This window comes from Lissotriton helveticus, chromosome 3_1 (assembly GCF_964261635.1).
Source record: "Lissotriton helveticus chromosome 3_1, aLisHel1.1, whole genome shotgun sequence".
NCBI lineage: Eukaryota > Metazoa > Chordata > Amphibia > Caudata > Salamandridae > Lissotriton > Lissotriton helveticus.
Window position 1 is genome coordinate 663,231,928 of NC_136061.1, and position 14,679 is coordinate 663,246,606.

The 14,679-nt window shown below is 43.0% G+C and overlaps 1 protein-coding gene across 1 annotated transcript in view; it reads right to left on the reverse strand.

Annotated features, from left to right (window-relative positions):
- TMEM54 (transmembrane protein 54) overlaps positions 1-14,679 on the reverse strand; it is a 115,033-nt gene that overhangs the window by 16,490 nt on the left and 83,864 nt on the right. Inside the window, exon 3 of the mRNA XM_078680753.1 lies at positions 5,703-5,762. Coding sequence (XP_078536879.1) covers positions 5,703-5,762 — 60 coding nt within the window. The remainder of the gene's footprint in view (positions 1-5,702; positions 5,763-14,679) is intronic.

Genomic DNA, 14,679 nt, shown 5'->3' on the forward strand with positions numbered 1-14,679 from the left:
ATAACTTCGCCTGAAAAGGGTACAGTGCAGGACAGCATGGGCGTTGACTACCCAATAAAAAACCTCAAAGCTTCCCCTGAAAAGGGTACACCGCAGAGTAGACAAAATATCTCTGGGAAAAGGGGCACGGACTGGCCCTAAATACTTATGAAACATACTATGGGCGTTGACTACCCAAAAAAAAACACAACCTCCCCTGAATAGGGTACACCGCAGAGTAAACAAAATATCTCTGGGAAAGGGGCATGGACTAGCCATTATTACTCATGGAACAAACTATGGGCATGAACTACCCATCAACACCCCCAAACAACCAACCATGGGCATGGACTACCCACAGACACCAATGTCCCCAGGAGAGGGTACAGCGCAGAAAGGAGTCATTATCTGTTTATTTGGGTTATGATGCATCTCCTGGTGTATCCTATTTGAAGCTTGGTGTTGTTCAGTTATTGGTGAAGTAGTGTCATTTGGGTAGTCCATGCCCATACCAGTTCACAAAGTATATGTTCTCCTACTCATTGATGAGTATTTACGAATGGAGCATGCCCTTTTCCCAGGGTTATAGTGTTTATCCTGCGGTGTACCCTAGTCTGGGGATGTTAGTACTTGTGGGTAGTCCATACCCAATGTTGCTTGTTTGGGGATGTTGATGGGTAGTCCATGCCCATAGTATGTTCCATAAATATTTATGGCTAGTCCATGCCCCTTTCCCAGAGATATTTTGTTTACTCTGCGGTGTACCCTATTCAGGGGAGGTTGTGTTTTTTTTTTGGGTAGTCAACGCCCATAGTATGTTTCTTAAGTAGTTATGGCTAGTCCGTGCCCCTTTTCCCAGAGATATTTTGTCTACTCTGCGGTGTACCCTTTTCAGGGGAAACTTTGTGGGATTTTTTGGGTAGTCAACGCCCATGTTGTCTTGCAGCGTACCCTTTTCAAGGGAGGTTCAGTATGCGCTGTCTCCTGTTATTGGGGAAGATTGTTTGTACACTGTGTTTTGTCTGAGTCTACCTTCTTGTGGCTACTGGCCAGGGCTTCATTTAGGTGAGATTTTCAGTTGTAATTTTTCATACATTTAGTGTCGACGTATCTTCTTCAAGGGTAATGTTAAGGGTAGTCTTAGTTTTGTTTCAAAACCTTACTCTTTTGTTAAGGGAAGGGGATGTGGCATATTATGTCATAATGCTGATTCTTTGTTCTCTTCTCTCCTAATAATACCTCATGCTAAAGTCATCTTTTGTAGTACACTACTACTTTTAGTTCTTCGAATGTGTGTACTTCCTTGCTGTTTGGGGTATATTAGGTATTGTTGCTGATTATTCCTTTGTTCTGCTATTACTCCATAAAGAGAGAGGATGTGTGGTAAATGTTCTCCTCACTGTTCCTCTCTGGCTAGATAGTACTGTTATTCCTATGACATCATAGAATGCCAGGGTCTCTCTCTAGTTCACTGTGCCTCTCTATTACCTATTGTGGCAGTTGGTCATCTGAGGCTGAGCTATCAACAGCGAGCTCCTGGTGGGGTTTCTCTCTGTTCTACCTACAATCTTAACCTGTCTGTCTAACCTGGAAGGAACCTGAATAAAGGATCTTAAGTACTAAGTGGACATGGCATCATTTCATTTACCACAGTTAAGTTGTGTTGGGGGACTGTCAGCTAATGGAAGCGAGTTCCAGGCAAAAGTAGCAACCCTGAGAATGATTTACTCTGCGACAAAGGAGTTTCCAATGTGGGGAGTTGAACTGGCAGTTCTTTCCAGAAGCAGAAGTTTCTCTGGTCTCTAGATATAGAAAATAGGTTGAAAGGTAAGAGGTGGCATAAAATGTATTGTTTTGCAAGTTATGTTTCATAAGTTGAAAATTATTCTTTTATCCTTGCTTTCAGCTGTGGCCAGTGCAGTTCATGTAGTGCTGGAGAGCAGTGGTCATTCTTTCTCAATGAGAATATTAATCTGGCTGCAAAATGTAAAATTAGATTCAAAGGAGCTTAATGTGATTCAAAACACCAGTTAAGGCAGCAGTGCCAAAATGGAGTCTTAAGATCGCTACGGCATGTAATACATGTTGATCTGCCTACTATTAGGCTCCCCAAAGGAGCAGCCTATAAGGGACTTTCTAGGGACACAAACTCACAAAGAAGCTCAAGGCAGAATGCAACGAAGACCTTCCACTGAGGGTTACACAAAACCCACCTAGTGCCTTCTTCTGCCAGGAAGGAATTAGAACTTGGTGTGGATGCTTCAGTGTCTGCCATGTGGGGTCTTCCAGAATTTCCTGAAAGGGCAGTGGCTGGAAACTAGGCAAAGGTGAATATATGTAAGATCCTCAGAGTCCTCCCTTCTGGAGTACAGAGGTGCCATGTTCCCAGAGGGGATAACCTTGCACCAGATAGAGTTTGACATGTCCTCTGGAAGACAAGTGCTACAGGTAAGGGTGCAAAATGAGTAGGAGACTTCTGAGCGGGGATGAAGTATGGGGGCTGGGAGCCTGGAAGCCTGGAAGCCTGGACCATTTTGCTCTGGGCCATATCTGGAGACCACAATTAGGACTATAGGATCTCATTCTTGTTCCAGGGTTGTCAAATTCCAAGAAGGATGTCCCTTTTATCCAGATCTGCCAGAACCACCAGAACCACCTTTTGGGATTACTTTACTTTAGTCTACTTCGGTCCCTAAACCCACAGATAAAGAAACTGCCTCTTCATCTCTCCGACTTGATAGGAGTATGGTCTGGCCTGGCCCTTGCAAACCGAACACCCTGTATATTACAGTTAGTTGTCTCCATGGAAAAATAGCATAGCAACCCTGCGCCCCTGATCATGCAATTGGTTTTAGTCTTTGTTTGAGGGTAGCGAGGATCCGAGGGTATCTCCCAAAAGGTAATCTTGTTCCATAGCCAGCTAGAAAAAAAAGGTAGATGAGGGCCTAGGTAAATCCTACATCCTGTTTTTAAGAATGAAGGGATATGTTTACTCCTGCTCTCCGCTAGGCACAGAAGATCAGATTAGATTCACCTTCAGGTGATCCAGGCCAACAACCCTTAGCCCTGATAGGAATGCTTTCTCCAGCTCTAAATAAGCCAAAGAGATCTCTTAGATTTGCACTGCCTGCAGGAACCACAATAAAAATGTATGTCTTGGGATCAAGTAAACACACCCCACTACAGCTCACAATAGTTTATCGGTATTTTATAGTGAGAAAGCCTGAGAATAAGATCAGCCATCTCCTCCGGTTTCCTAGCAGTCCAACCTCCTGCCCATCCCTGCCGGAAACCAAATAAGTAGTGGACCCCTTAAGTTGAAAGTTGCCGGTAAAATACCGGTCGGTTTGTCCATCTAGTAGCTCTAACCAGAAACTATGAGATAAGAGGGTCTGCAAGGCAATGGAGTCTACTGTCAAAGGTAAATGTAGCACTTCAATATCTTCAATCAATTTAAGGCCTAACACCTCACAGCACCAGCAAAAGCAACTGAGCTGCAAGGAGTCCCTATTGGATTATTTTGTCACTCAGAGACGCCTTGTTTATCTCTGACTGTTTGTAGGCTCAACGACTGAAACCCCCAGAGTGCAATTATTCCAGACAATATCCCAGAACCAGCTCGAGCTAACTGGGAGATGCACCCAGCCTGACGAAGTCAAAATAACAGGATTGTGTTTGACTTAAATCTTTCTTTGAACATCTAATCCCAACAGTGACTGAGAAAGACCAATTTCATTCTCTAGCTGATGAGAAGAGTGCCCCTTCACTCCAGTAACCACATTACATCCAACTGAAGAGGAACTTGGTGATGTTGAGATTGAACAACTGCAATGTTATCTATGGAGAAGATACAATAAAGTTTGTGAAACTACAGAGACTACAAAACCAGGCAGCTAGACTTTGTTTCATCCTCAATAATTTGGAGCATGCCACCTGGGAACTAAAAACCCTTAACTCGCTCCTGGCGACTCCGAAAGCTCCAAACTTTCTGTGCTATCTTCAAAGTTTGAGAGGGCCACAGCCCCAAGTACTCAAAATCACGTTTACCGAACAATCTGCTGATTCGAATCCAGTGAGCCTGCACCGCTACCTTGATCTCTCTACTAAAGTTCAACCACAAGTCACACAAAGCCAAGACCATCTGTGTGAAAAACCACAGCTCTTGAAAAGATTGCACCCAGGTCTAGGGGTTTGAGGGTTCCCATCAAATTTGCCTTCGAGAAATATGTAAAACCAAGCTTCTTCAAACAAGGCTTTCCTTCCCACCAAGCCATCACAAGAAATACTCACCTCCCCTTCACCAACAAGCATTTGCAATGCAATATGTCTCGCATTTACGAGAGTTGAAGCAATTGTCATTTACAATGGCAATAGCTCAAACTCTTGTAAATGAGATATCCATTGTATTTCAAAGGAGTGGCTGCCATTGTCCGGGGCTGCTTGAAAGTGAAAGCGTGCACGGCAAGGAAAGTACGTCAGGCCCGAGGTAGGAGAAACTCATTAAAGAAAATAGTGCTTACAGACTAAATAAGACCTATTGTGTCGCAACACCAGTAAAAGGTCTAGTCGCCATGGGAGGTTACAAATGCAGCCACGGCAGTACCAAAGAGGGAATAACAAGCCTAATAACGATTCGGAAGCCAGCATTTACGAAGGGCAATGATACAAGCCAATTAAAAATATAGGCGGGGAGTGAGCAGGGCTTCATAGCCATACTCTACTTATGCATGCCTCGCAGCAGCGCATGAGCTGCCCAGGCTCGACTTAAAACGTGAGACGGTATTACTGAGGAAAACTTGATCTCTGCCGAATACTGGTTCTGAATCCATTTAGGATACTAGGTATAGGTGCTGGCTTCCATTTTTTGTTTATAGACAATATGTAAAATTATTTGGCAATGTATCCCCCAGAGCCTTATCCATTATTTTAACTATTCCATCTGTTTACCTATATATTAAAGATAATCATTTTCAAAGAAAAAAAGTAAAGATAATCATTTAAGTAAGATTAAAGAATCATTTTCAATGAAATACCATGAATACCACAATGAATTTGAGGTAACTGTTAGATCTATATCACATTTAATAAAATTCCTTTTTTTTTTAATCAATTACACACATCCTCAATCAAGTAAGCCTGAAATGTTTGCCCAATCCTAGCAACAGAGAGCCAAGAATACATTAGGTGTCTTGGAAAACCATGTAAGCAAAAATTTCCTAGGCCAGTAGGAACAACACGGCTCATCGCAAACATTACCCAGTACTCTCTATGTTCCATACGACTCAAGAGAAAAACAATCACATCCAAAATCTCTCTAGCAAAGTGAAGGGAGCAGCTCCTGCAGCTGTAGTCAGGAGCTCCTTTAGGATAATATTCATAATGCGGTATGTATATAGTATTTTGTGTCAAAGGTTTGAAGCTTCCAAGTGTTATGATCATCATGGTTAGCATTATAACAACTAAACCACACCCGCTTCACCGACCTAGTAGGTTAAAACACTGAGCAAACTCCACGAGATCTGAACCTGTGACTAGCAAGACCCACACCGATCTATGCAGCAATCCAGTCACCTTGTCTTCAGTCAATCCTGCTGCCCCTTCATTCTTACCCTCCACACATTCAATGCAGTCCCCATGTTACTAACTTCACACTCTAAGGGTGCCTGCAAACAGTTTCCAGAGCATGGCAACACCCTCCTTTTCTTAGTATGATGTATGCTTACCAGAGGCCTCTTGGAGAGGTACTGAGACAGCACGATGGCGGTGATGCCGCACGTGATACTCTGCAAAGGAAAACACAGTTTAAGGGTGAGATGTTCATAACCACTACAAGATCATCATCAGTAAAAAATAGACACCATAGGTAGAGGTAAGGGGTCTTAGGGAAGTTGCTGCAAGTTCCGGAAGAGAAAATCCTCGTCAAGAGGTTGGAACAAAGATCCGGTGGTGGAAAAGGGACTACCAGAGAGCTCAAAATGCTGAGGACGAGGGGAGGACTCCGGATCTTCATTGACTGGAAAGCGAAAAATACTCAGGACAGGAGGTGTTAAAGGGTTACCAGTGACTGCCAATTTGGAGACGACAAACAAGTTGAGATGCATCTCGTTATGAAATGAACGGTTGAGATGTGGGCCAGTGTTAGCTAAAAATGGCATGAGGATGGAAAGGTTTGGGGAGCCCTAGCTGTTGGGAGGCAGAGGCCTCATTCTGTTCAAGTCCAACCTCAAGCAGTTCAGGTCTACAAACTGTCTTTGACCTCTACTCCAAACGCCTATTTTCACTGATAAAAGATTCTTTAAGGAAGAGTATTGCTGAATAGAAGAATTAAAACATTTCCAAATAACCGGTGGACAGTCATCACCACAACCAAAACCAACATTTCACTATAGCGTATTTAGGTTCGAGCTGTGAATTATAACTGGCGAATTCCTGGGGCCTTATTTATTCCTTCTGACCAGATCGTTTCCGAATGTAAAAGTTGTCAATTTTTTGATAAGGTACTTCTCTAATCACTAAATCCGTGATATGCATAAAGTATAGTACCCAAGTGAATGTGTTTTAACTTAAGATATACGGTGCTTAAATTCAGAGTTGAAGACTTAGAATTTCCTGATGTCTGCAAAACTTGCTATGAAAGCTGCAAATAATAGGAGATGAAGGACAGTTATGTCCCTGCTGGATATACCTGGATATCCCCTGTGCTCATTATTTACTTCTCATACCTCTCCACCTTGACTAATTTTGCCAATTTTGTTGAATTGATTTCAGGAAGATTTTTATAGTTTATAAAATTTGATGGAGTTGAAGCGTAGCTGAAGAAAGTGTCTGTTTCCATTAACCAAGAGGTGGCACAATGACATGAATTCCATTTAAAGGGGACTTATAATTGAAATGCTCATATGTTTACACATCTTCCCTCTCCGGCAGCTCTTCTATTCGAGTCCCACACACGTGTCCAGCTGATAGTGTCTCAGAGTATTCCTGTGTACCTCTGCCGCTTTAAGTCCCATGGTAATAGTGTCTCTGCACCACTGTGCATGGCTCTCATCCCAGATGTAAATGTCCGCATGCCCCACTAGTGTCAGCATCTTGCCTCAGTAAGTCTAAGTTCCTCGTTCCAATGTATGAATCTCCCTGCCTCACCACTGTCCTAATGTGGTTGGCTCGCTTACTGATCTCCTCTGTCAGTATATTACTGTCCGACTGTAAATGTTCCCATCTTGCAGCAAACTTCTGTCCTAAGAACACTCTTGCATAGTGACCCAGTGCCTGGAACCTACTTCTCGACATGCAAGCCTAGGTCCCCTGCACTCCAGACACCGGACAAGGATACCAAATAGATCACATTAAAACCCCTTGGATTTCTTTGTGCCACTAGTCTTGAGAGAGATTGCTCAGGGATATGGACAGAGAGCTGTAGGACAGTTGGTATGTTCCAGAAATGTGCTTTCCAATTCAATTCAATCTTATTGTCACTGGCTAGAGCATTAAAGCTAGTGAACAAAATGTAACCAAATTTGCATGCCAGGACATATTTATTAATATTCACTGTCGGCTACATAAACACTGCCTACAGCTTTATTTTTTAATGAAGCAATGCTCTGTGAAAGAAAATAAGTTACTGTTAACATATTGTTTACGATTCACGGTGAAAGCTAATTCTGTGGGATGTTAAGCTTATAATGCCTCAAAAATCACGAACTCTGTGATGGAACTGGCAGAATTGCATTCTGCCTTCAAACATAATAGGCGTCTGCTCATCATAGGGAACTTTAATTTAAGGCTAACAGAGGAATCCAAAGCAAGCCCCTATCTAGATCCTCTGCCTGGGCTGAATATTACCCAAAGGGCTAAGTTGTGTATGCATGCAAAGAGGCATACTTTATAGTGGCTGCTGTCCTTAGACACCCTCTGTATTAAACAGCTGACCCAGCAGCCAATCCCTGGAACAGATCATGTCCTAACCCTCTGTGAACAAGACACAAATCAAAGCTCCACCGGAAGGGTTGAAGCATCTATGGAGACCTTGAAGGCATGTACATGTAGCACAATAAGTTAAAGAACTTATGAAAGTGGCCGAGAGTGTTAATATAGTCTCCAACAAGTGGGCTATCCCTACTTAATGGACTGTCAGTAAAGGACAAAGCAGCTCCGTCCCAAAAATTGTTTGTGGTAGTTCCAAGGAAGCGGAAATACATTTTCTGCTCTGCCACCCATAATTAGCAAAAGAGTTGCTGAACAAGAAACACCCATATTAAATATCTTTAGACCTGGTAACACAACTGTCATCATCAACGTCGGACTGCACTAGGGCAATCAGACAGCACCCGATTGGCTGGCCTGACAGGTCAGTGTGTGGGCCAGTTTTGTGGCTCTTTGTGGGCCTGTAGTATGGTTTACTGGGCCGGTTTTTACTGTCGATTTCACCGATATTAAAATAAACTATGCAGACTCCAGGCTCAAATCCATGCAGTTTTCCATTCTTGCTAAACATACAGCATATATTTAAAAGTTAAAAACTTCCCCAACTTGCAAATATGAGCCTTTTTTTTTAGCCTTATAAGACACTACTAGGGGCTACTTTTATTTTGATACCCGTGCCTATTTTCAGTCCTAGTCAGACCTTGATGTGCACAAAAAAGTGATGGTTGGAATGCTTGTTGTAATCTCGCACTAGTAATTCCTGGGGCCACAATCAAGTCCATCGTTATTTTGCAACACGTGCCACCTTTTCATACAAAGAGAATGGGCCTGGCAGGAAACCTCTCCAAAGAACTCTAACGAAACTGCATTGTGACCTTTCACTGGTTTCTCTCTTCCTCCAGTATTTTCTGAACAAGTTGAGACCGGTACAACAAGCATAGGGTGGTAGTGGAACAAAGTGCAGCACCTTGTAAAATTAGCTATTTTAGTGGGCATGTAGTATAAAAAAAAAACACAAAGTATACAGAGAACAATTCAATTATAGTGTCACTCAGGGTAATGCCACTCCCTACCACCTAAGATGTGATTGCACAAAGTAAAGAACCTTTGTGTCGAAATATTTATAAGAAATATACCCCGGTACCCCACAATTACATATGATATCTATTCACGACATCAATTGGTCTTCATTTAGATCTTTTTAATTCTTTTCACAGGTGCAGAACAACAGAAATAATTATTTTTTGTTATTCATTTTCTTAACAGTCGATTAAGGAGATAGTGCATTCAGTTGAACCCTTAGTATTTCATCATAGAAGGACCATGCTAAGTCCCTGTATTAAGATCAAGCCTGCACAAAACGCAGACGATCTGAATACAGGGACTTAGCATGGTGCTGCTTATGATAAACTACTAAGGGCCTTATTTATAAAGGCCTTGCGCCGCCGGTGCGTCACTTTTTCCCTTTTTAAAAGTGACGCACCGGTGGCGCAAGACCTGCATAAATTAGGCCCTAAGAGTTCGACTGATGCAGCTCACATAACCCAACAAGTGGAGTCGAAATGCCTCAATTTTCGCTGACTGCAGTACTGACTACTACAACTTTGGTGAAATTCGGAATTAGGAGATATTATGCTGCATAGGTTGAACTAGCCAAGACTGGTACTAGGAATTACTCGGGACGATATTCTTCTTTGGCCATAGTATATGTTTTGCATGTTACTCTTTATTTTCACACAGACAGCTTTTTTGAAGCTTTGAAAACGTCACATGCATGACGAAACACGTGTCGGCTGTTTTTCATCACAACACTGCTGCCTCAACTGGACTGGAAAATCGGATTCCTTTTAACAACATTGAAATTAATGTACTATGTCGTTAATTGATAACAACAAATAATTATCTCTTTCTGTTCTGCACCGGTTAAAAGAATTAAAAAGATCTAAATGAAGACCAATTGATTACGTAAATAGATATCATATGTAACTGTGGAGGGCTGGGGTATATTTCTTATTAATAATTTGAGACAGGTATTAGGAATGTGAATCCCACTAAATAGATAGAGGTCCCTGGGATGACATGCTGTATATTTAGGAACTAATGGCCAGATGTATAAAGCAAATTTTCGGTTGCAAAGGCCAGTTTCTGCGAATCAGGCAGTTTGCGAATGAAAAAATGCCTTTTTAAATGTACCAAGCCCTATTTGCGATTCAGTAACCTATTACTGAATCACAAATAGGGTTTGCAATTTGGTATTTGGAAGGAGCAGTTCATGTTCTCCCTTTCTAATACTGACTCCCAGTGTTATGTGTGAATGTTTTGATACCGAAATGCGGTCGCAAAACATTCGCATTTTACCACCAACTCCGAATTGGTGGTATCCTTTGCAAATTGGAAGGGACCCCCCGTCTTTTTGAATGTTGGTGAAAACATTTTTTAAGAGCAGGCTGTGGTCCCACAGACCATTGCCTACTCTTGAAAAATGAAAATAAAACTTTCCATTTTTATTTTTGGAACGCATCTTTTTTACTTTTAAGGAAAACAGGCTGGATTAAAAAAAAAAAATTGTTTTATTGAAAAGCAATTACAGAAATGGTTGTCTGCTGACCCCAGCAGGCCACCATCCCCGTTAGTTTAGTGATTCCTAATAGGTCGCAAACTGAGACCTACCTCGTGAATATTAATGAGGTAGGCATATTTGCGACCCACTGGGAATTAGTACATGGGTGTTTGCGATTCCCAAATTGCGGATCGCAAAAAATAAATCGCTATATGGTAATTGCAGAGCCAAACCAATGTACATCTGGCCCCAAATGTGTTTGCAGGATTGCATGTTCTGGTGGAGGCACTTGGGCGATCACTTAAGCTGAATAAATGTAAATTCCGTTGTCAAGAAATAGCATAATATGACCATTTGGAATGTTTGAGCCAAGCCAAAAGAGTGTCATATGAAGGTCATGTTAGAGAAGGGGTATCCAACCTTTTCTTTAGAAAGAGCTACTTATGATCAATAAAAATCATTCCAAGCTAATAATACTATTCATGCTGTAGTGGTGACCACAACAGGCAAGATTACATTAGTAGCCACCCTATGCAAGATAACTAGCTGTGATCACCTCAGTGAACCAGACAGGGGCGCCAAAAGTAATGGAAAAAAGCTTTGTCAATATAGAATGCCTTTCTTTACATGGATGATACTTAATAGCCATAGCTTGAATGCCCCTGGCACCAGGAATATACTATTAGAAATAAGACTCCCCAGCGTCACATGATTTATTACTCAAATATCAGCGTTAAAGATATTTTGGAAATTCAGCTATTTTTGTCCAAAAATCAGCTTATGAGTTCTGAGGAATACACACATTTTTTGTCATGAATACACACTTTTCAATTTTGATATACATTTATTCATTCAGACAAGCAAAAGCTTCTAATTTAGTAGGCAAGTTGTACACGAGAGGTACGTACTGGTAGCTGGAGAGCTACCAGTAGCTCACAAACTCCTTTTTGGAGAAAACTGTTTTAAAGGCAACTACTCCTGAATCCACAGAAAATTGTTTTACGCTAAAAGTGGAACCACCGAGATTGCTACTGAAGAAACGTGCAACATTTATTTGGGGTGAAGCTCATATCAAAGCTTTTAAATTTCTTAAATTGTCAATGCCGCACATCTGAATCCCAAGCAATTGTAGACTGATAGCAGTGTTCATGCAACATGATGGCAAGGACAGTCGAACTGTGTCATTTGGTTCCAGTACATTGAGGGAACCAGAGAGAGCATATGGTGTGACCAAAATGGAACTACTGGCATTTGTGCAGGGAGTGGAATGGCGGTCACTCCAAGGAGGACGTAGCGGAGACCTCTCCTCCCTCCTCTTGGGGCCTCACAGAGTAGGTGCAAGGGCTGCGTAGGCATCAGCTTGGGGAAAGAGCTCTTCGTTGTGACAACTATTGGACAGGGGACAGAAAAGGGGAGGAGTATGAAGTGGTGTGCCCCGGCTAAACCGATTAAGCTGCAGTGGGTGCGAGCTAGTACACGGGAGAGTGAGAGGAGGAAGAATACTCCCAGGAGGAGAGCATGATATGATTCTCCTGGTCATCCACTGACCAGGATCAAAGTGCCACAGAGCACTCCCCAACCCTCTCTCCCCCTAGCCCATCTCTTCCCCCATCAGTCCCCATTTTCGCTGGACATGTGTTAGAGAGCTGACACCTGTGGTGAAGTGCATTATAAACCAGAGCCTCGATAGCAACTAGATGTCCCAACCACACAATCTGTAGTGTCTTGACGGAGGGAAGGAAGAGTTGTCCCATCCGAGAAGTGCAAGGTTATGAAAGGACAAACAAGATCCTTTTGCATGCCATGGAGACGATGCAGGTTTTACCACTAGGCAAGGGGCCTCCTGAGATCACATCTCATGGAGAAGATGGGCAACATCGAATGGGCTGTGGAAGTCAAACTGGAAGTGTTAACAGAGAATGGTGACCGGTGTAGAACAGTAACAGGTGAAAGTCTGCAAGCAGATTTCAGGTGTTGGAGCGCCTAACTAAAGAATCCCATGCTCTAGTGCATGAATAAATATCTAATGTGGTTTAGTGATTTAACACTGGTGGAAGGCAAAGCCAAATGCCGTCAGAATTTATGGAGGGAATCCACTTGAGAGTGCTGGGGCTCTCCACGCACTTAACAGCTGAACTCATAAGGGAGGTGATGCGTGGACCTTTTGGTGACTTGATGGCATTGGGTACCAAGGAGGTGAACCAAGTTGTATGCAATGCATTTAGACTGCCGCAGGAATCCTGAGGAGGCAATATAAGGTACTGTAATGGTTACTCTCATGACTCCAGAGTTAATGGAAAGGGTGCTGAAAGTTGTGATTAAGTAGGCCAAGGTTTTCATGGACGAAAGATTACTTCTCATTCCGACTTGTGTTGAGACGAAGTTAAGAAAGAAACCCCTTATGGATGCGAGTCATTCGGTGGAGAGAGGCATTATAGTCCAAGTAGGCTTTCCGAATGAAGATGAAGTGTTAGAATGATGTGTTCTTGCGGCTAGACTCTGGCCAAACCTCCTTGAAGACACAAACTGCTATCAACACAGGGTGACACTGTAATGCAATATGCAAGTAGCTTGTTCAGGATGTCCTGACTAGGAGAGAAGGGTGACTTGTGGGCCTGGGGTCCTCAGAAAGTTGGGGGTTGGACATATGTTCTTTGTCTCTCTGCTTTTTCCTTACCTCTTAATGGTCCCACCTGGGCCAACTATGTGACTTGTGAGGGCACAGGCTGAATACAATTTTATTTTCATAGTTAGGGTGTCTTTGGATTTGAATGTGTTCACACAAGGGCGGATATAGCTATATTCATAGGAGTCATTTGTGTTAAAGTTCAATAAAACAATGTCAACCTAAAGTGCCCAAAAAGCATAATCGGAGGGTTCAAGGACTTCTTAGTGGACAGGGCAGCCAAGGTACAGTGTAGTGAACATGTAGATCATACTACTTGTGGCACTTCACTGGGTTCCTCTATCCCCGTTTAAAAAAACCATTTATCAGCACCTTTCCGTTCGCTGCTAACAAAGCTGTACGGAGAAGTTGGCGCTCCCAGATCTATGCTCCTGACACCTAGCTGTTTATCCGCCTATAGGAAATATTGACACGGTCACAAGTTGAATGAAATGGGCGAGATGTAGGAGAGTAGGGTCTGCTTTCCTATGGTCACCCCACTTTTTGCTTTTTGCTTCACTGGTTTTCGACTTAGATGTGGCTGTGGGCCTGCTAATCAGACCCACAGCCCTGCTGTTCTCTCTCTAAATTCACCCCATATACTCTAGGTACATCATCAATTGGGAATTGGGTCACTCTTATGAGTCCCTGTACAGTGTACCATAGGTACCCAGGGCATAGGTGCACCCAAAGCCTACCAGGGGCTGCAGCATATCTTTTGCCACCCCCGGCTGGCCATCCAAACGGACACAACTGGCTGATCACTCAGCTGGGGCAAGGTCATGTAATCACCCCTTGCTTAGATATAGTATTCCTATATCTAACCTTATATCTAGACACATATACACCTATAAGTCACTCCTATGGCAGGCCTTAACAATCCTGGAGGCAGAGTGCTTGGTTTTATGTGAGATGGTGCTCTAGCATGAGCTGAGCCTGTCTGCAGCTTTCGGAACAATGTCCTTATAGCTGTTCTAGGATATTGCCATACCATATATTCTTAAGTGCATTATGAACCTCGCGGTTAAATGCTAACTCTGGTTTGGCTTTATCAAAACATGTCGTGTAAGGTGTCATACGCGTTGGAATACTACCCCCTCGTCAGTTCTGGTGACAGGAGTAGCATTCCACCCTTCTAGAGGGAGAAGACATGTTGTTCCTATTAATCCCGGTTAAAGTTAACCAGAGCCTCAGCATCACAAAATGGATGCTGCTGCCACAGACACAAGTATGACCTCCTGCTGCTGGGAGCCCTTCCAGCGAGGGAGGCTTGGACAATAGGTTTCCCGTCTTGGGAGGTGCTAGCACCACCCCAGACAGGCCATAGTGTATTGGGGCAGGGAGGGCTGAATGAAATGAGACACTGCCTGGGGCACACAAGGTGTCCCATGCATAGTCCAGTTCAAACCGGTGCTGGCGCGAAACTGGACAAAGGGAAAGGGTGTTACCACCCCCTTCCTGGGTCCCACCCATAGGAGGCACCTAGCAGGTAATCCAGCCCCTAAATTTGGTATATAGGTAGGAACTGAGTCCCAAGACTTTAGATTTTATC